The 20,003-nt window shown below is 49.4% G+C and overlaps 1 protein-coding gene across 1 annotated transcript; it reads right to left on the bottom strand.

Moving 5' to 3' along the window:
- Nucleotides 1–5,689: 5,689 nt before the first annotated feature.
- LOC119876004 (urokinase plasminogen activator surface receptor-like) lies at nt 5,690–19,445 on the bottom strand. Its single transcript, XM_038528689.1, has 7 exons — nt 19,284–19,445; nt 16,832–16,942; nt 15,542–15,685; nt 9,985–10,143; nt 9,276–9,410; nt 7,549–7,695; nt 5,690–6,241 (listed from the first exon to the last, which is right to left on the bottom strand). Exons 1-7 carry the CDS (start codon nt 19,339–19,341, stop codon nt 5,988–5,990), a joined length of 1,008 nt encoding a protein of 335 aa, XP_038384617.1. The 5' UTR covers nt 19,342–19,445; the 3' UTR covers nt 5,690–5,987.
- Between the last annotated feature and the right edge of the window lie 558 nt (nt 19,446–20,003).

Below are 20,003 nucleotides of genomic sequence, written 5' to 3'. Positions count from 1 at the left end.
TTTAACCAATGTCTCCTACTCCAGCTGAAGAGCACCCCAGGAGATACTGGTTGGACTCTCATCTGTATTCTTTGGGACCCACCATTTCTCCCTTCTGCGGACACCAGGAGAGTGGTGGTCCTGTCCCCATCCTATGCCAGGGTACTTTATCCACTAGAGTTTTCATGCAAGTGACAGCAAATCCAAGCGACATGGCTTAAGAGAAAGGGAATTTGGTCACATATTTAAAAAGTGTCAGCATGGACTGTCTCTCTGTCCTAAGGGTAAATGGCTGCCCTCCAAAATGGCTGGCGAGTATGCCTATGGACACACCTTTTCCTTCTCATCTGGAGAGGGGTAGAGAGAGAAAAAGGCAAGACACGTGGCTAGAGCCAGAATGAAAGAGACAGAGGGCAGAAGAGAAAAAGGGGAGGAGAAGATTTAAGAAACTCCTTCAGCAGGATGGGGAAATATCTTCCCCCAGAAGCTCCTAGAAAATCTTTCATTGGATTTCACTGGCCCAGATGATGCCACCTGCCATCACTGAACCAATATCAATGGCCAGGTGATGAGATTATGCTAATGAAATTAGACATGAACTACAGTCTCCCCCCCACCCTCAGTTCAGAGGTGAAATCAGCTTTTTTAAACAGAAATTACATTGGGGAACCCACTGCTATGCCTGCTGGGGTGGGGGGCTGGGATGGGCACACCATGAGTCGACCCTTCTTGAAGTTTTGAAGTATTGTGATAGTGCAGACATTGTTAGTTGTTCACTCAATGTCATCCTGTGAGATAATAGAAATATATATTTGGTCTATGCCCTGGTTCCTGACACGGAGCTCCTGAAATCCTTATAATTTCTTGGGTAATCAGAATGTCTTGTTTTAATTTAGTGACTCTGGGTGGGCTTCCAGATGGCTCCTGGATGAGAGCTGGTCACTGGAAAGAACAAGCCATGAGTAGAAGCTTGGAATTTTCAGCCCTGCCCCCCATTCTCTTGAATGAAGGGAGAAGGATGGAAATGGAGTTAGAGAATGATCATGCCTATGGGATGAAGCCTCTGTAAAGTGGCAAATGTATGAGCTTTGGGGGGCTTCTAGGTTGGTGAGCACATGAAGGTGCTGGGGAAGTGGTGCACCTGGGGAAGCTCTGCACCCCTTCCTGTACACCCTGCCTTCTGCCTCACTTCCGTCTGGATGTTCACCTGTGTCCTTTGACATTTCTTTTATAATGAACTGGTAACTAAATAAACTACTTCCCTGAGTTCTGTGAGCCACTCTGGCAACTTAATCCAATCCAAAGAGGGGGTCCTGGGAACCTCTAATTTTTTAACTGGTAGATCAGAAGCACAGGTGAAAATCTGTGCTTGTGGGGCTGAGCCCTTAACATATGGGATCTGACACCATCTCCAGGTAGATCGTGTCAGAGATGAGTTAAATTGTAGGGCACCCAGCCCATGTCACAGAAAATTGCTTGGTGGCCAGAACTGTTGGGAGTGTGGCATGAGGGTAAAGGAGATGCATAGGAGACAGACACAGTAGGAAGGACTGGGTTTTTCCATCTATAGAAGGACGACTGGGTGGATTTTTTCCCCCTAATACACATTCCCTCTCTCATTTTTTTTTTTTTTAGATTTGTTTATTTTAGAGAGAGCGCAACCAGGAGGGGCAGAGGGACAGGGAGAGAATCTGAAGCAGACTCCACACTGAGTGCTAGCCCAATGCAGGGCTCGATCTCACAACCCTGAGCCAAAACGAAGTCAGACGTTGGGACGCCTGGGTGGCTCAGTGGTTGAACATCTGCCTTCGACTCACGACACCATCTGGAGTTTCGGGATTGAGTCCACATCGGACTCCTGCATGGAGCCTGCTTCTCCTCCCTCTGCCTGTGTCTCTGCCTCTCTCTGTGTCTCTCATGAATAAATAAATAAGATCTTAAAAAAAAAGTAAGACGTTTACCCAACTGCACCACCAAGGCACCTCCCCCCACCACCCCACCTTTTTCCTTTTTAAGAGAATCTTGATTTTGTTCAGGTATCTACCTTTCTTTAGTAGCCAGATGATGTGAGGGAAGCCTCAGGAGTGGGGCCTGAATATATGTGCTCAATATTATGGTTCTATGCCCCCTTCCAGTGATTGTTGTAGGCATAGGTGTATGAAACACGTCAGGCAAATAAAATGTGAGAGCAAGTCAGCTTGGAATTGTTGGCTTAATCTTTCTTTGTTTTAAGAAAAGAGGCCCAAGAAGAGATGGCCTTTTGTTATTGCCTCTGAATGTGGGTGTGATGTCTGGAATTGCAGCGGCCATCTTGGGGCCATGAGGTGGACAAGCCTGAATGGATCTTTTAGTACTTAGCGGAAGACATTGAATTAGTCAACTCAGGAACTGCCCTGACTCATGATCTCTTATCATGTAGGATAATCAATTTCTCCTTTGTTTCAACCATTTTGAGTCGGGTGTCCTGTTACATACATCCTTGGCCTCTGTATTGCCTCTGATTCATATAGAATATGTGGAGGCAGCCCTGCTTGCAGATTAAAGCATCCAAGTGATGTTAACTTTTTTAGTTGGTCCCCCATCCTGTGGTAAGATCTCTCGCACAGAGGCTGCTTTCCCAGCTCCGGCTGAGTGGGCTGTATACCATGAAAACTGCAAGAGCAGTGGATGCTTGCTCACAACCTGAACAACTGTACCAGCTTCCTGACTTAGATGTGAACCTCCCTGGCTGTAGCAGAGAGGGTCAGAGGCAGAGGACTGACCCAAACTAGACCCCATCAGAGTCTGTCTGCTAGCTAAAATTTTAGAGCTGGGACACTAGGGGTTCTTGGTACTTGACATTTCAAGGGCATATTTGGCTACTCTGGGTGAAGCAGAAGGGGGTCTGTGGAGAGACAGAAAAAATAAAGTAGAAGCCCACAAGGGAAGCTACACATTAGAGAGACAGAGACAGAGAGAGATTCTGAAAAAGGGAGACAACCTTGATTTCACACAGCTTTTCAATTCTGTTTCTTGTCCCTGGTGAGGCCCAGAGAACTAGCTCTTACTTGGATTCTAAACTTCCAATAACGTTGTCGTTTTGCTTAAGTCAGCTTAAACGGATTTTATTTCTTGCAACCGAAATCCCTGAACAAAATCTTGGGAACCGTTAATGATGAGGTCCTGATCACAAGCTCTGGAGTAGAACATTGTGAGAAAAGTATCCTGAGCCTCGATATCTGCTGTGAGACATCGAGGAGCATGTATTTCAAACCTCTGATCCTTACCGGAGGGCATGCTGGGAGGTGTAATCCCAGTGCCCAATCTCTGCCACAGGGTCTCATGGGAGATGCAGTCCATTCTTGGTGGAAGGCATCATGGGAAATGTATTCCTAGCCTCCAGTCTCTGCTGGAGGGCATTGTGGTGGATGTATGTAATCCTAGCCTCCAACCCCTGTGGGAGGGAATCATAGAAAAGGTGAAACTACCCTCAATTTTAATTGTAGAGCTGCTCAGAAAATGTTATCTTGGCCTCATCTCTGCTGTAGGGCATCATGAGAAATACAGCCCTTGCCTGGTTTTTGTTGTAAGATACCATAGAAGATGTGCTCCTTCCTTCCCTCCCTCCCTCCCTCCCTCCCTCCCTCCCTCCCTCCCTTCTTTCTTTTTTTTTTTTTTTTTATTTATTTATGATAGGCACACAGTGAGAGAGAGAGAGAGAGAGGCAGAGACACAGGCAGAGGGAGAAGCAGGCTCCATGCACCGGGAGCCTGACGTGGGATTCGATCCGGGGTCTCCAGGATCGCGCCCTGGGCCAAAGGCAGGCGCCAAACCGCTGCGCCACCCAGGGATCCCTCCTTCTTTCTTTCTTAATTACCTGCCATGTTCCAGGCATTATTCATTTAGGTACTGCGAATACAGTAGTAGTAAGCAAATAAAGGTCTTGCCCTTTATGGAGATTATAGTGGGGAGAGTTAGCTAAATACCAAACGAATGGCTACTCCCGTTAACCATTGCTGCATAACAAAATGTCCCCAAACTCAGTGGTGTGAAACCGTAACCTTTTTTAGGACTCTGTGGGTCAGGGATTTGAGCAAGGCACAGCAGGATCAGTGCATATCTGCTCTACAATGAACTGGGGCCCAAATGGGCTGGCTGGAACAGCTGGAGGTGAGTGGGATGGTTTACTTGGGGCCATGTATCTGAAACCTTAGTTCTGGCTGCTGGCCTGTGTTGTGGATTGAACTGTGTCCCCTCACCTTGCCCAATACATTGAAATTCTAACCCTTAGGACCTATGAATGTGACCTTATTGGAAATTAAGTCTTTGCAGGTGGGATTAAGATGAGGTCACATTGGATGGGGGCGGGGGCTTTCAATCCAACGATTGGTATCCTTATTAGGAGAGAGAGAGATTTGGAGCCACACAGCCACATTCACTGAGAAGAAGGCCATGTGATGAGAGAAGCAGAGATTGGAGTAGCATGACTGCAAGCCCAGGAACACCAAGAATTGTCAGCAGCCCCCAGAAGCTAGGACGAGGCCAGGAAAGATTCTTCCCTAGTGAATTTAGAAAGAGCATGGCACTGCCAACACCTTGATTTCAGACTTCTAGCATCCAGAACTCTGAGAGAATACATTTCTGTTGCCAGAAGCCACCTAGTTTGAAATTTTGTAGTTATTGCAGCAGTCCCAGGAAACAAAGACAGCTGGGCTTCCTGATTCTCCTGCACATTACACCTGCTGAGGTTGGGATGTCTGGGGTCTCTCCTTGGCCCACTGGTCTGGTGTCTCGGCTGAGATGGCTGGAACATCTGGGGCTCTCTCCACATATGGCATCCATGCATCAGTAGCGTGGGTGTCCCCAGAGCATGGCAGTCTCAGTGCAGGAGGAGTTTTACATGGCAGCTGGTTTCCCCAGAGCCGGTTTCCCAAAGCCTGGACCTAGAACATGGCACAGCATGATTTCCACCACATTCTATTGGTCAAAGCAGTCACAGAGCCACTCATGTTCAAGAGGTGGAGATACTGGGCTCACCTCTTTAAGCCACCCCAATGACCATGGATGATATGTGATTTGAGGAGGTCCTAAAAAGAAACCCCTGTCCCTTACCTGCCCCGATATACCACGGAAGATGCCTTATCCTTTTCATCATTAGCCATAGGGTCCTGGGAAATGTAATATTGTCTCTATGGGCTTGTCTCAGCGAATCAGAGGAAACATGAAGTCCTCAATACTGTGCCCCAAGAGTGCCATTGAAATGATAGTTCCGGTTTTTTCTTAGTCTGATGGCATCCTAGGAAAAATAGCCTAGCCTTTATCTCTTGCCACCAGGGCACAAGGGAAAATGTAGTCCTGTCCTTCCTTCTTCCTTACTGCAGGGCTTCCAGGGAATTCTGGCCATCAGATTATCCCTCTCATTTATCTCCTGTCTCAGAGACCCCCCAGGAAATGCAGATGCCTCTCCTTAGAACAACAAAGTAGTCTTGACCTTTGGAGCTGGGGAGAAGAGACTGGAAAGTTAGTGCTTGAGTAAGTGAACTGGAGCCCAGAAATAGGAGGGCAATGTGGAGGTGGCTTAGGTGGAGGCACACCTAGAACTGCTCCCAAGGCTGGGGGCCAAGTGCTTGGGTTCTACATGTGACCCCTAATTCCAGGAACTGGATGAAAGGTGCCTCCCCATTCATCATTGCAAAGATTGATGCTAGGGAGGAGGGAAGATCGGGCCTTGTTCATTGGTATAAAAATCTTTATTTAAGTATAAAATATTAAATAAAACAAATATTAATTAATAATAACAACAACGGTGCAACACTGCTAACATAATAAACCTCTCTTGCTGGCCTGCGGTCTTTCTTCAGCTTTTCTCTCCTGGTTCTGCAACTCTGTGAGACAGGTGTCCTAATGGCTGGGAAAACAGACCCAGAGAGGGTGGCACACTGGCCTGAGGTCACACAGCAAGTCTGCAGGGCTGGGAGCTGAGGGCAGCTGACATCCCTGGATCCAGCCAGGGTAGGGGGAGTGGGGGATCAGGTCCAGAGGAGAGTGCCTCCCCATAGTCTGGCAGTTAGTAGCAAGGTGACGGTGAGGCTGAGGTGGGCAGGACCAGGCCGGGGGGCACTGCCTATGCGAGGCTGGTGATCCAGGATTGGGTGGTTACAGCTGTTCCCAGTACAGCATGAGACATTGAGATGGGTCATGCTGAAGGCTTCAGCCACGTGGAGACTCTGGCACCATGAGGGGGTCGCACAGCCTCGAACTGTGTAGCTCGGGTTGCCCAGCCCTGAGGAGAGAGAAGACTGCATGAGACTCCCAGCTCCTGGGGCTGGGCCTGCAGTGCTCACTGGGTGACATGCCACCTTGTGGTGGATGCCACCCGAAGAAAGCGGCAGTTTCAAGTGTGGTCCCTCAGACCCTTTCGGGGGAACCAAGAAGTCAAAACTACTCTCATAATAATGCTAAAGCATCATTTGACTTTTCCACTCTTGTAAGTGCACAGTGGGTTTTCCAGAAACCCTGGGACATGTGACTGAATGCAGAGCCCGATATGAGGATTCAGCTGTCTTCTATTGAGCCGGACATTAAAGAGATTTGCAAAATAGTAGAACAATGCTGGTCTTCTTGTTAAATGTTTCCATTTTGGAGACTTTTTTTTTTTTCTAGTAAAAAATATGTTCACATGGAATGAGGTTTTATTTTATATTTATATTTTATTATATTTATGTTTTCTATAACCCACTGGAAAACCCACATGGAGTGGGGTTTTATTTTATATTTTATATTTAAAATAAATTAATAGGGATGCCTGGGTGGGTCAGTAGGTTAAGCGTCCAACTCTTGGTTTTAGCTCAGGTCATGAGATCAAGCTCCGTGTCCGGCTCCACACTGGGTATGAAGCCTGCTTAAAATTCTCTCTTCCTCTCCTTCTGCCCTCTCTCCCTCCCCTACTCACAGGCTCTCTCTCTCTCTCTCTAAAAATAAAAAATAATAAATTAATAATTAATAAATACATCTCTTAAGATACCTCAGTTTTAACTCCTGATGCAGTAAATATCTATAGATATAACTGACATAAGTAATAATTTTTTAAAGCACAAAAGAGTTTTGAGATGAAAAGGTGTGACAATCACTGGAGTGGGGAGACATGCCTGGGATGGCCCAGGATGGAAGCCCGGATGTCCATGAAGTCCCATTGCTTGTGGAAAGTCCCATGCCCAGAGAAGTCCACATTTCTGTTGCTGAAACACCTGCTTCTTCTTCTTTTTTTTTTTTTTTTAAATTTTGTTTACTCGTGAGAGAGGCAGACACATAGGCAGAGGGAGAAGCAGGCTCCCTGTGGGGAGCCCGATGTGGGACTCATCCCAGGACTCTGGGATCACGACCTGAGCCAAAGGCAGATGCTCAACCACTGAGCCACCCAGATGCCCCAAACACCCACTTCTTAATGAAGTCCTAATTCCTGATGACACTTTGCACCCCCGCGAAGGAAGGCCTCTCTTTCCCACAGGAAGACCCACCTCAGCAAAGTCAACCTCTAGCCGACAACCCCTGCCCACAAGTGTCCTCTCCCAGCCTCCTAGAAGGGCTCACCATTAGTGCCCGTGGCGTCCAGACATTGGTTCATGGGGCCTCGGCAGGCAATCAAGGAAGTCTCTTCGGAGGAACAACCATGGGTGCTGTTCCCCTCACAGCCGAAACACTGGAGGCCGTTCAGAGGCAGGTTTTGAAGCTCCAGGACTTGGAAGAAGACAAGCGACACAGAAACCAAGGAAATTAGTCTGGGGGTGTGGGCAGGGGAGGGGTGGAGGGGGGTCCTTCCTTGTATTACCCTCCCCTAGAACTGTCAACTCGCAGCTTGAGATGTCATGGAGCCACCTTGTGGTCAGGCCTTGGAATGGCACTGTCTTCTGGGGGGTTCTTTCTAGAACCTGTGAGAGAAATCCCACCTGCCGGCTCCTCCTCAGGCCCTATCTGACCAGGCGAGCAGCTGTGGAAGATGAAACAGTCCCTGCCCTACAGCACTGACCACTTAGAGCGACATTGTCCAATATGGTGGCCACTGGCCATGTGCGCTTGTTTACATTTACCATGAAATGAATTCATATTAACTAAAACTCAAAATTCAGTTCCCATTGCAAGTGCTCAATAGCCATACGAGTTGGTGGCTACCATATTGGACAGTACAGATGTAGAACATTTCTGTCACCGTGGAAAGTTCTGTTGGACGGTACTGGTTTATAGAGGCAGAATATCACGAAGGAGCGAGATTATAGTGGAGGGGAGGGACAGGGAGTGTTTCCCTGAGGACGAAATTTAAATCCAAGACCTAACAAATGAGAAGAAGCCAGCCAGGTAAACTCATGGGGGAGTCGTGTTCCTGGTGGAGGGTACCTCATGGGCAAAGGCCACGAGGCAGGATGGAGTTTGGCAGTTGCAGAAACTCAATGTAGATCGTCAGGCAGACGGGTGCCGGATTACACAGAGCACAGGAGGGTCTTTGGATTTTATTTTGAGAGCAAGAAGTGGCTGCAGTGCTCGAGGATGGAGAGTGACATGCTCTGGCTGACGTTTTTTTAAAAGATTTTTATTTATTTACTTATGAGAGACAGACAGAGAGAGAGAGAGAGAGAGAATGGCAGAGACACAGGCAGAGGGAGAAGCAGGCTCCATGCAGGGAGCCCCACGTGGGACTCGATCCCCGGTCTCCAGGATCAGGCCCTGAGCTGAAGGTGGCGCTAAACTGCTCAGCCACCTGGGCTGCCCTCTGGTTGACATTTTTAAGAAATCACTCTTGCAGGGCACGAGTGGCTGGCTGGGTGGCTCAGCGGTTGAGTGTCTGCCTTTGGCTCAGGTCGAGATCCCGGGGTCCTGGGATTGAGACCTGCAACAGGCTCCTCGTCAGGAGCCTGCTTCTCCCTCTGCCTGTGTCTCTGCCTTTCTCTCTGCGTCTGAATAAATATATAAAATATTTTTTAAAAATCACTCTTGCTGCTCTGTTGAGCATTGGCTTGTAGGAGGCAAGAGTGGAAGCAGAGGGACCAGCGAGAAGGTTATTGCAACAATCTAGGCAAGAGCTCCTGGTGGCATGGACCAGAGCACTGAGCAGTGGAAAAATTCAAGGAAGTATAAAGTTCTTGGCAAAAGTTTGGTGGCCTCATTGAATTCCCACACAAGCCTTCTTTGAGGAGGGGCTTTCAGAAGAGAGAGAGACCTAGAGAGGAAGGGGTGGCCTGTGAGTGAGTGAGAGAGTGGCAGTAGCCCAGGTACACCTCTGTCCCGACCCCAGACCTCACTCCATGTGGTCCCCCGTCCCTCACCTGGGCCCGCATTGCATTTGGTGGTGTTGCAGCACTGCAGGAAGTGGAAGGTGTGGTTGTTGTGGAAGCCGGTGGGGCCTGGGCAGCCTGGGAGGTTGCCACAGCCGCGGGTGTGGTGCTCATCCCTTGGACTGTCTGTCGGGGGCAGAGGAGAGAGGTCAGATTGTTCAGGGGCTGAGACTGGCTTTGTCCACCACTGCACCAGTCATCTGTCCATTTCCTGCCTCACTGTTCACTATAGGAGCCTCGTTTTATTTGGGGCAGCCATATATCGAGCCAAAGAACACATTTTCCAGCCTCCACAGGTATAATCATGTAGCTAAGTCCTGGCCAATATGATATAAATAGAAGACTTCATGAGACTTCCAGAAAGGAGAACCCTCACAAAAGGAGGGGTGCCTACTTCTTGTCCCTCTTCCTCTTTCCCCTTCCTGGAACTTGGACATGAGGCCTGGAGCTCTGGTGCATCTTGGATAATGAGGCAATCTTGAGAATGGAAGCCAATATACAAGCAACATGAAGGTATCTGGGTTCCTGGTGACAGTAGAACTGTCCTGTGGCTCAGGACTTTCTATCATGGGACTTTTTTGTGTGTGAGAGAACTGACTTTCTACCTTGCTTAAATACTTGTTATTCTGGGGTCATTGTTAAGGGTGGCTTTGGGGTGGAACAAAGCAGGGAGGAGGAGCTGCTGGCAGGAAGAGCTCACCTTCCAGGCCCCTGTGGGTCACCACTTCCACACACTGTTCTGTAGGGCTGCGGCATTGCAGGCTCTGGTCCAAGCCCCTCTCACAGCTCAGATCTGAGGAGCCGCAGGAAACACATTCGAGGTAACGGCTTCGGGTTCGGGGAAAGGTGGAAACCCGACCTGTTTGGGGAGAGGCGGGATGGTGAGACTCCATGAGAGAGTTCAGGAAATCTAGCTCCCTTGAAGCTCACCTTAGCATCAATTCCTCCTAATCTCACCTTTCAGTCAATCATCAAAGCCTTGCCCATCCCACCTCCTGTATCTTTCTAGCATTCATCCCCTCCATCCCCAAGACCAGGTCAGAACGCCTTCAATACCAGCTTCCTCCCTGGCCTCCTGCTTTCCATCCTTGCCCCCGACCCCACCCACTGCATCCCCACATGGCCCTAGAAGGATGTTTCTAATACTCAAATCTGATCCTGCCTCTGCTCTGTTCAAAACCCCTCCATGGCTCCCCAGTGCCCTCGAATAAAATCCAAGCTACTCAGTGTGGCATTCAAGGCCAATCGACATCTGGGTCCGGGCTACCTCTCCTGCCCATCTCCCTCCACTAACCCTTCAGACTACTCCTCATGACTTCCCACATTCTCTGAATGTACATGCTGACTGGCATCCAGCCTTTGCCAGGAACACGCTTCCTTGGCCCCTTACTTTCCCTGTCTCCTCCTACTCATTCTTCAGGCATCATCTCAAATTTCACCTCCTCTGAGAAGCGCTCCCTGACCTCTGAGGCTGGATCAGATGCCCCTCTGGGCTCTCCAATCCCAGCCATGCCCACTTTGGGTCATCCCTGTCTGACTGGACTCTGAGCCCTGGGGGTAGGACCAGGGCTGTCCTGATCATTACTGTGTCCCAACACCACCCAGCACAGGGCCAGGGCCAGTGCCAGGGCCAGAAAAGACATTCAGTAAATATTTGTTAAATGAATGAATGAATAATTGCTTAAAACCCTGCTATTGTTCCCTGTGGTCGTCAATCTCCAAGAAGGCGACCACTGGTAGGCATGCTTCCTGGTAGGCATGCGCAAAGAATAGGGCTGACCTGTGTCATTAATGGGATATTGCGGAAATGACCACGTATGACTCCTGTGCTAGATCATAAAAGGCGTCAAACTTCTTCCTGGCTCTCTCTTGGATTACTTGGTCTGGAGGGAATCCAGCTGTCATGTGGTTAGGACACTTAAACACCCCATGGTGAAGTCTACGTGGCAAGGAACTGAGGCCTTTGTCCAAGCCACAGAGCAGACCATCCATGTGAGTAAAGCTCCCTCGGGAGCCTTCCAATGACTGTAGCTCAGCTGTCCTCTTGACTGCAGCCTCATGAAAGATCTAGAACCACCTACTTAAGCCAATTCCAGATTCTTGAGCTTTCAGAAACTTTGTGAAATAATACATGCTCATTTTTGTTTTAAGTTTTGGGACAATCTATAATGTGGTGATAGATAATTAATACACTATCTGATTATGTCAGGGATCCAAGCCTCACTTGATTGGTTTGTGATAACTCTACCTCTCACACCTGCTGGTCCAGGCCAAGTGGATGAATTATTTTTCCCTGGAAACACTATAGTCATTCCTCTGGCCAGGCCTTGGCTCACACCATTCCAAAGCCTGGCATGCCCTCCTTCCTGACCCCATATATCCAGCTGAGTTGGGGCCAAGTCTTACATAAGGGAGAGGGCAGTCTCAGCTACTGTCTCAACTGGCTGGCCAGCTGCTGGAATTAGGTGAATCATTCAACATCCAAAGCCAAATCTTCCCCAACCCTAAAGAAAATAAGTAAAATGCCAAAACCCATGTCTTCTCACATGAGTTTCCGTGAAAATGAAAACACAAATTGCCATCACTACCATCATACCACCCTTGGGTTGCTTTGTGAACTCTTCTTCTTATGTCACTCCTTCTAAATGTGGCTGATCCTCATTATTTTGTCTTAGGCCCTTTTCATTTCTCGTGATGCACACTTTCTCCCATGGGGATGTTATCCATTGACCTGGCTTCATTTCCACATGTCTGCTGGGAACTCACTACAGGCAGGACTTCTCTCTGAGCTCCACACCTGTACACTCATTTGCCTCTTGGTGGCCCTCTGGCCATCTCTCAAACACCTGGAGTCTCTACATGCCCCCAAGGAAGCTTTCCATTTTCTCCATCTTCCCAAACTTGTCCTTGTCTCCTGAATTCCATATCTCTGAAGTGGTCCCATTCAGTCTCCCAAAGCAGAAACCTGGCAGGTTCCTTGATCCTCCACATCTAGGCATCAATCTGAAGACTTCTACTGACCTGTCTTCTAGTTCTTTAATCCTTTTGCCTCATTGCTTCTGGTCTTCATTAAGTACATCTATTGAGTTCTTAATATCAGTCCGTATTCTGTGTTTCCTGTTTGACTCTTTTAAAAAATGGGACCCACATTTCTGCTAAAACTTGTCCTTTCCTCTATTTTTTTGGACTATATTGATCATGGCTATTTTAAATTTTCCTGTTTAATAACTCCACTATCTGAATCATTATGAGTCTGTTTCTACTATTGGATTTTTCTCTAGGTTTCCAGTTTATTGGTCCTTTTAATTTTCTTTGGGATGCTTTGTAAATTTTTATTAGATTCCAGGCATCCAAATGAAAACTTGTAAAGGCTCTAAATAATGTTATTTTCTTCCCAAGAAGGTCAGGTTTTCTTCTCGCTGAAGATCAGGTGTAGGCGTTTTTAGGGCTGGTCTCTTTTAGTTTTGCCCTTATGCCTAGGGCATGGTCTCAGAGGAAAACTTGGGATGGTTACCAAGGCCTCTCTCTCCAACTTGGCAACTTTGGTTTCCCCAGCATCATATGCCTGCTGGAATCCTCGTTCAATTCTGTCGCTTCCCAGATACTATTTTCTGCTGAGTTTCTTGGAGTCTCACCCTCTGCATATATGGCTTGCCAGGAAATCTGCAGATTTGGGGACTCCCTTTTCTGTGGTTCCATTCATTCCAGGATTCTACCTTTCATTTTCCAGACACTCTGGCAACCCTAGACTCTAACCCCTGTCTTCTCAGTCTAGCAATGATCTCTTTTATTTGGGTTTTATTTCCCCTTCACAGTAGTGAATTGGGAAGTGCACTCAAGGATTAAGCCAGCTTTCCACAGAACTCAGTTTCTGTGCTTCTTTTATTTCAAAGATTGTAGCACTGCAAGTTCCTCTCTTCATCAGCTGCTCTCCACTGACCTCAAGTAATTGTTTATCATGTGTCTAGCTTTTCTTTCATTGGCAGATTAGTTTGATACATGTGACTCCATCATGACCAGAATTGCAAACCCACCCCCATGTCTAATCCACCAAGTCCTGCTCATCTACCTGCTAAATAGCTCTTGAAATCCACTCACTTCTCTCCATGTGCAGGGTTGACATTCTAATGCATTCACGCTCTTCTTCATCTGGACAGCCTTACCCACCTCCAAGTTGGACTGCCCTCATCTACTTTTCCTCCATCATTGCTTTCCTCTGAGGTCAGAATAATTTGTTCAAGAATACAAATCTGATCATGATACTCTCTGCTTAAAACTCTTTTATGGCCGAGGCACCTGGATGACTCAGTCGGTTGAGTGTTAGACTCTTGGTTTCCACTAAAGTCATGATCTCATTATTGTGGGATCAAGCCCCTTCACCCCTGCCCTGCACTCAATGGGGAGTCTGCTTGAGATTCTCTTTTTCCTTCTTCCTCTGCCCCTCCCCCTGATCATGCTCTCTCTCGCTCTCTCTCTCAAATAAATAAAAGAATCTTAAAATTAAAAAAAACCCCACAAAACCCTTGGGGCACCTGGGTGGTTCAATTGGTTAAGCGTCCAACCTCATGATTTCAGCTTAGGTCATGATATCATGGGTCATGATATTGAGCTCTGAGTTGGCCTCTTCATTTAGCCATCTGGATGTCTGCTTGAGATTCTCGCCTTCTGCCCCTCCCCGCCACTCTCATACTTACGGGCTCTCTTGCTCTCTCTTTCTAAAATAAATAAATAAATCTAAAAAGCAAACAACCAAAAAATCCTTTTATGACCTCCTACTGTTGCCTGTATGGTCTATATTCCTCACCACAGCCTAGAAGGCCCTGTGTAATATGACCCTGCCAATTTCACCAGCTCCTCTTGCCTTGTTTTATCCCTTTCTCCAGCCACATCACTTTCATCTACCTCTGGGCTCTTGTGTCTGTTGATTTTCCTAAAAAACTCTTTCCATTGTCTTTTTAACAGTCTTACTCCTACTCATCCCTCAAGATGCAGCGTAGTCATTGCTTCCTGTAGGAAAACTTCCTTGACCCAAGTACAGTTTCTCCCCTAGGGTCCCACAGCCCCTACTCTTCATCCATCTCAGCCCTGATCACTCTGGCCTCTGTCTCCCTTATCTCAGCCATGAAAATTCTGGACTGTACTTCCCAACTACAGCTCTGACCCCTCTAAGACCAGAGAGCTCATGGTTCTTATCCCTCTGCCTGTGCTTCCCATCCTGGTTCTGACTAATCTGAGAAGTCAATGTCTGGTGATGGGTCTGTCACTCCTATTCCCACCCTACTGGACTGTAAGCCCATGGTAAGGCCCAAAGCTAACTTGGTCACTTCTGTATCCCAGTTTCACATAAATACAGGATGCTGTTTAACCAACTATTCTGGTCACCACAAACAGGGTAAAATGGCCTTAGAAATGGTGGGGGGTAGCTGTGGGGCACCTGGATCGCTCAGTGGTGGAGTGTCTGCCTTTGGCTCAGGTCATGATCCCAGGGTCCTGGGATCAAGTTCTGCATCAGGCTCCCCGTGGGAAGTCTGCTTCTCCCTCTGCCTATGTCTCTACCTCTCTCTGTGTGTCTCTCATGAATAAATAAATAAAATCTTTAAAAAGAGAAAAGAAATGGGGGGCTGATATTGTTTTACCACTTACTACATTACCAAACTGACAGTTGCTTTCTCAAGCTTGCTGTTGGACCCCTGACCACTCCCAACTCTCTCTTTAGAACCCCATGCCTCCAAGATCCATCAGCTACAGCGAGGGCTGTGGGATTCTTCTGATTGGTCAATATCTTCTGCATTGACTGATATTGTTAAATATTTTTAATATTATCTATGATTAGGAGAATCACTTAGACTTGATTATCAGTACTTCCCTTACGCACATCTAACAAAAAGATGAAGCTGTGCCCTCTCTCTTGTCATTTCCTTGATAATAAACATCTGATTCAGTCTCTGCCAGAGAAAGTTTGAGGTCAGGATGGATGAACAAGAAATAGTGCAAACGTAGGTGCTCTGCTTACTGACGTCATTGTGACTGGTCTGGTCTTAACCAATTTCCTTCCTTACCAGGCTCAGAAAGAGGAATCCAAATGCACGACCAAGCAACATGCATCCATGCTTCCCACCCTCTCCTGTGGAAACTGGAGAATTTGAGCTTTTCTAAGTCTTTTTGTTAAACTGACATTTGAGAGTTGGGACTGGTGGGGAGATAGTCAGGAGGATGATGAGTACGGGGTTGGGGATGGTGAGGGCTGCCCAACTCACCAGAGGTGGGTTTGTTGCACAAGTTGGTCCCACATACGGCTTCCGTAAGAGTGATGATCTTCATGCCTGTCCGATAGCTCATGGTCCTGTTGCTCTTCTCTGGGTGGGTACAGCCTCTCTCCACCACCTCCAGCTCATCACCATCTGTGAGGAATGTGTCTTTGTTATCCCAAAGGCTCCCCCAGGCCCAACCAGCCTCTGACACTCCTGACCATAAGGTCACCCACTTCTGGGGCTGATCCTTGCCAGGCCTCTGCTCTTGGGTCCAACTGTCTCCCCTCCTCATCCTCCCATCACAGGGGGCCTACCATCTCTTAGTGGCCACACTATCACTGAGGCTGACTGGATCCATCTACCCCTCTCCCCCAGCTTAAATTTGAAAGATACAGTTAAAGTCTTCTGTTCATCTCCCTAAATCCCATTCCCCTTATGCCCTGTCCAGAAGCAAGCACTGGTGTAGGTAATTCCCACACTAGATATGCATAACAATGTATACTATTATTTATAATATACTATTAATTATTTATTGTATATTGTTATATACTATTTATATGAAAAGGTACCATACCCTGCAACATGTTTTTTTTTTCTCTCAACCTGATGTTTTTGAGATGTATCCACTTTATTTTTTTTTTTAATTTTTTAATTTATTTATGATAGTCACAGAGAGAGAGAGAGAGAGGCAGAGACATAGTCAGAGGGAGAAGCAGGCTCCATGCACCGGGAGCCCGATGTGGGATTCGATCCCGGGTCTCCAGGATCGCGCCCTGGGCCAAAGGCAGGCGCCAAACCGCTGCGCCACCCAGGGATCCCGATGTATCCACTTTAATATCTACAGCTCAAGTTCCTTCATTTAAACTGCTGTGGAGCATTCCACTGTGTGATTATACCATAATGTTTCTCCTCTGCTGATGACTAATCCATACCACAAACATGATTGCTAAGAACATTTCTATACATGTGTCCCTGGGCATGTATGTCTGAGATTCTTCGAGGTTTCTATACTCCTAGGAAATTAAACTGCTGTCTCTAGGGTATGCTAATCTTCATCTGCACTAGATATTGCCAAATTGCTCTGTGCAGTGGATGCACCAATTTGTCCCCATTAGCAGGGTCTGCAGCTCCACAACCTCATCCATCCCAGCACTGTCAGATTTTTAAATGCTTGTCAAACTGGTAGGTATGAAATTGGATCTCCTTGTCTTTTTTGTCTGCATTTCTCTGATTACTGGTGAAATAAGGTTTCTTGGTCACTTGAGTTCCCTGTTGTTCTGTAGAGGGGGAGCCCACCTTCCCATATGCGCATGATCGTGGTCCTGCAGAGGTCCTGGCCAGGGGTACACTCTTCCACCTGGCACTTCCCAGTACTCCCACACAGCATGCACTGCAGGCTCCAGGAGACTGGGTGGGGAAGAGGAAAGAGAGGAGAGATTGTTACAGTTCTGTGCCGCGATCTCCCCCTGCCCCCTTCATGCCCCAACACTAGGACCAAGTCTCCAGGCCTTGGGTGCTCAGGTTCGCGCTCCACATTCTTCCCGACCCCCAGTTCCAACCCTGGGTTCAGGTCAGCAGTACTTCCGGTCTATCTCTAGCCCAACGTTTTATCTACACCCCCTACCATAAAGCTCTATCCCCTCTCATAATCCTTCCCTAAAGTTCTGTCCTGGCTCATTTTCCCTTGAATTCTGTATCAGCGCGCGGCCTACCCTGAATCCAGTCCCACCCTCTTTGTGGATTGGGACGTTATAGCCCAGCTCCAGTTTAGATCCTTTCCCCCACCCCACTGGCCTACGGTCTATTCTGCTTCGCAAAGTCTCCTAAGGGTGTTCTGCTCTCACTCAACTGCAACTGATCTTTACAGGCTATTCCAGTTCCCAGTGCCTCTCACTGACTGTCACCCCATTAATGCCCTTTCCACAGCCTCTCCCCATCGTTCTCTCCCCGCTCATCAGTCCAGGCCAAAGTTCTAACTCCGCCCATCAGCCCTGGGGAGGATCTTTTTGTTTGTTTGTTTGCTTTTTAAAGATTTTATTTATTTATTCATGAGAGACACAGAGAGCCAGAGACATAGGCAGAGGGAGAAGCAGGTTTCCTGGAGAGAGCCCCATACAGTACTCCATCCCAGGATCCCGAGGATCACGACCTGAGCCAAAGGCCGGCGCTCAACCACTGACCATCCAGGTGCTGCACTAGAGAGGTTCTAGCCCCAACTGTAGCCTCCTCAAAGTTCTCTACCCCCCAGCTCCTCCCCCAGATTCTCCCCCGACCCACTAGCACTTCCTGAGGTTGTCTCCCAGCCTCCACAGCTCCTCCCCCGAGGGCCTCTCCCCGCCCCCACCCCCTCCCCCGAGGTTATCTCCCCGCCCACTAGCTCTTCCCGAGGTCCTCGCCCCGCCCCCAGCCCCTCCCCAGGTCCTCTCCCCGCCCACTAGCTCTTCCCGAGGTCCTCTCCCCGCCCCAGCCCCTCCCCCGAGGTCCTCCCCCCGCCCCAGCCCCGCCCCCGAGGTCCTCTCCCCGCCCCCAACCCCTTCCCAGGTCCTCTCCCCGCCCACTAGCTCTTCCCGAGGTTCCAGCCCCGCCCCCAGCCCCTCCCCTGAGGTCCTCTCCCCGCCCCCGGCCCCTCCCCAGGCCCTCTCCCCGCCCACTAGCTCTTCCCGAGGTTCTCTCCCCTCCCCCAGCCCCGCCCCCGAGGTCCTCTCCCCGCCCCCAGCCCCGCCCCAGGCCATCTCCCCGCCCACTAGCTCTTCCCGAGGTTCCAGCCCCGCCCCCAGCCCCTCCCCCGAGGTCCTCGCCCCGCCCCGGCCCCGCCCCCGAGGTCCTCTGCCCGCCCCGCCCCCGCCCCCGAGGTCCTCTGCCCGCCCCCAGCCCCGCCCCAGGTCCTCTCCCCGCCCACTAGCTCTTCCCGAGGTTCCAGCCCCGCCCAGCAGCACCCCCCGTAGTTATTTCTTGGCCCCCTAGCGCCGCCCCGGCGCCTTTGCCCGCACGCCAGGCCTCCCCTGCTGCGATCCGTTTCCCACTCCACACTCGCAGTCTTCCAGAGTCATTACTCATTCTTGGCCGCGAAAGGTCCGGGGAGCTTTCCGGGTTATTCACTGTTGAGCCGCTCCGCAACCCCCGGCTCTCTCTCGCCCGGCCCTGACTCAGTTCCTTCTCAGTTTCTTCTCGCTTTTCAACCCTGTCCCGTACATTTTCCGAGAAAGGAGTTGGGAGGGTAGCTAGGGGAGAGCGAAAGGGAAGGGTCCTCCGGGACGAGCCCTGGATCCCCGGCCCCCGTCTCTGCGACTTCCGGCTCGGTCCTCGGGGTCTCTCAGGGGGCTGGGTCGGTGCGGGGACCGGGTGGTGGGGGGAGGGCTCCGGCAGAGCGGGGAGAGCCGTGGACGCCCCTGCGGGGCCAGGCTCGCGCTCACTCAGGCTGGAGGTAGGTTACCCCTCTACAGGGTTGAAATAGCTTGGGCCGTCCAGTTTGAAAATGCACGGAAGGAGCATGGAATAAAGAGCGCGCTCACTCCACCGTGGCTGCTATTAACCGCCCTTGCTCCGCTCCTATTTTCTGAGCACCTACTGTTTGCCAGGTATACTGCTGTGTGCGGCTGCAGATGGCAGGAGGATTATTATGCGAGTGGGACGGCTGGGGACTGAGCCCTCTTCCAACTCATCAAACTCTGGGCACCCCCCCTCCCGCTCGTCCCCCCTCTACTGCGTCCCAGTTCCCAGCGCAGGCGTTTGGGCACCCAGGCCCTACCTGGAACGCAGGTCTGAAGCAACAGCCCCAGCAGCGGCAGCAGCAGCGGATGGCCCATGTCTGGAAGCAGCTCCTGTCTGTGGCTCCCTGCACCGCTCCGTCTGGCCCAGGGAAGGAGACAGTTTTGTGGCCCCGGGGCTCCTCCCAGAGATTTTACGAAAGAGCGAGTCAGCCCCAGATGCGTGGGTGCTTCCCCCTCCTCCCCCACTCACCCCTCCTCTTCAAACACTTCCTTTGCCAGGGCGCGGCCGGCCAGGAGTAGGGGGCTGGCTCTGCTGTGACTCATGTGGCCATGGTCACAGCTGTCTCCCGGCTGCCAAGGTGCAAATTCCGCTTCTCCTTCCTCCTGCTACGGGACCTCAGCACGGGATTGAAATTTGTCCTGGTGGAATCAGAGAGCGACACAAACCATAAGAGACTCAACTCTAGGAAACAAACAGGGTCGTTGGAGGGGAGGTGGGTGCAGGAATATTAGAGTACTGGGTGTTATATACAACTGATGGATCACTGAACTCTACCTCTGAAGCTAATAATACACTATATGTTCATTGAATCTAAATAAAATAAAATAAAATAAAAAACTTGTCCTGATGAGACATTTGTGGCTGATCATTAGTTATTGTTAGGATTTTTGTTAGTTTTGTCAGAAAGGATAATGGTGTTGTGGTTACATGGGGGAAATGTCTTTATCATTAGAGATGCACACTGTAATATTTGGGG

The sequence above is a fragment of the Canis lupus genome, chromosome 1 (genome assembly GCF_011100685.1).
Source record: "Canis lupus familiaris isolate Mischka breed German Shepherd chromosome 1, alternate assembly UU_Cfam_GSD_1.0, whole genome shotgun sequence".
Classification (NCBI taxonomy): domain Eukaryota; kingdom Metazoa; phylum Chordata; class Mammalia; order Carnivora; family Canidae; genus Canis; species Canis lupus.
This window is presented reverse-complemented; position numbering and strand designations above follow the sequence as displayed.

Excerpts from the sequence above, each read along its gene's own strand:
- LOC119876004 (XM_038528689.1), bottom strand. The coding sequence starts at position 19,341 with ATGGGCCATCCGCTGCTGCTGCCGCTGCTGGGGCTGTTGCTTCAGACC. Across the intron at positions 10,144-15,541 it reads GTGCAACAAACCCACCTCTG|GTCGGGTTTCCACCTTTCCC; the intron begins GTGAGTTGGGCA and ends CTCCCCAAACAG. Across the intron at positions 7,696-9,275 it reads CAAATGCAATGCGGGCCCAG|TCCTGGAGCTTCAAAACCTG; the intron begins GTGAGGGACGGG and ends TCTTCTTCCAAG.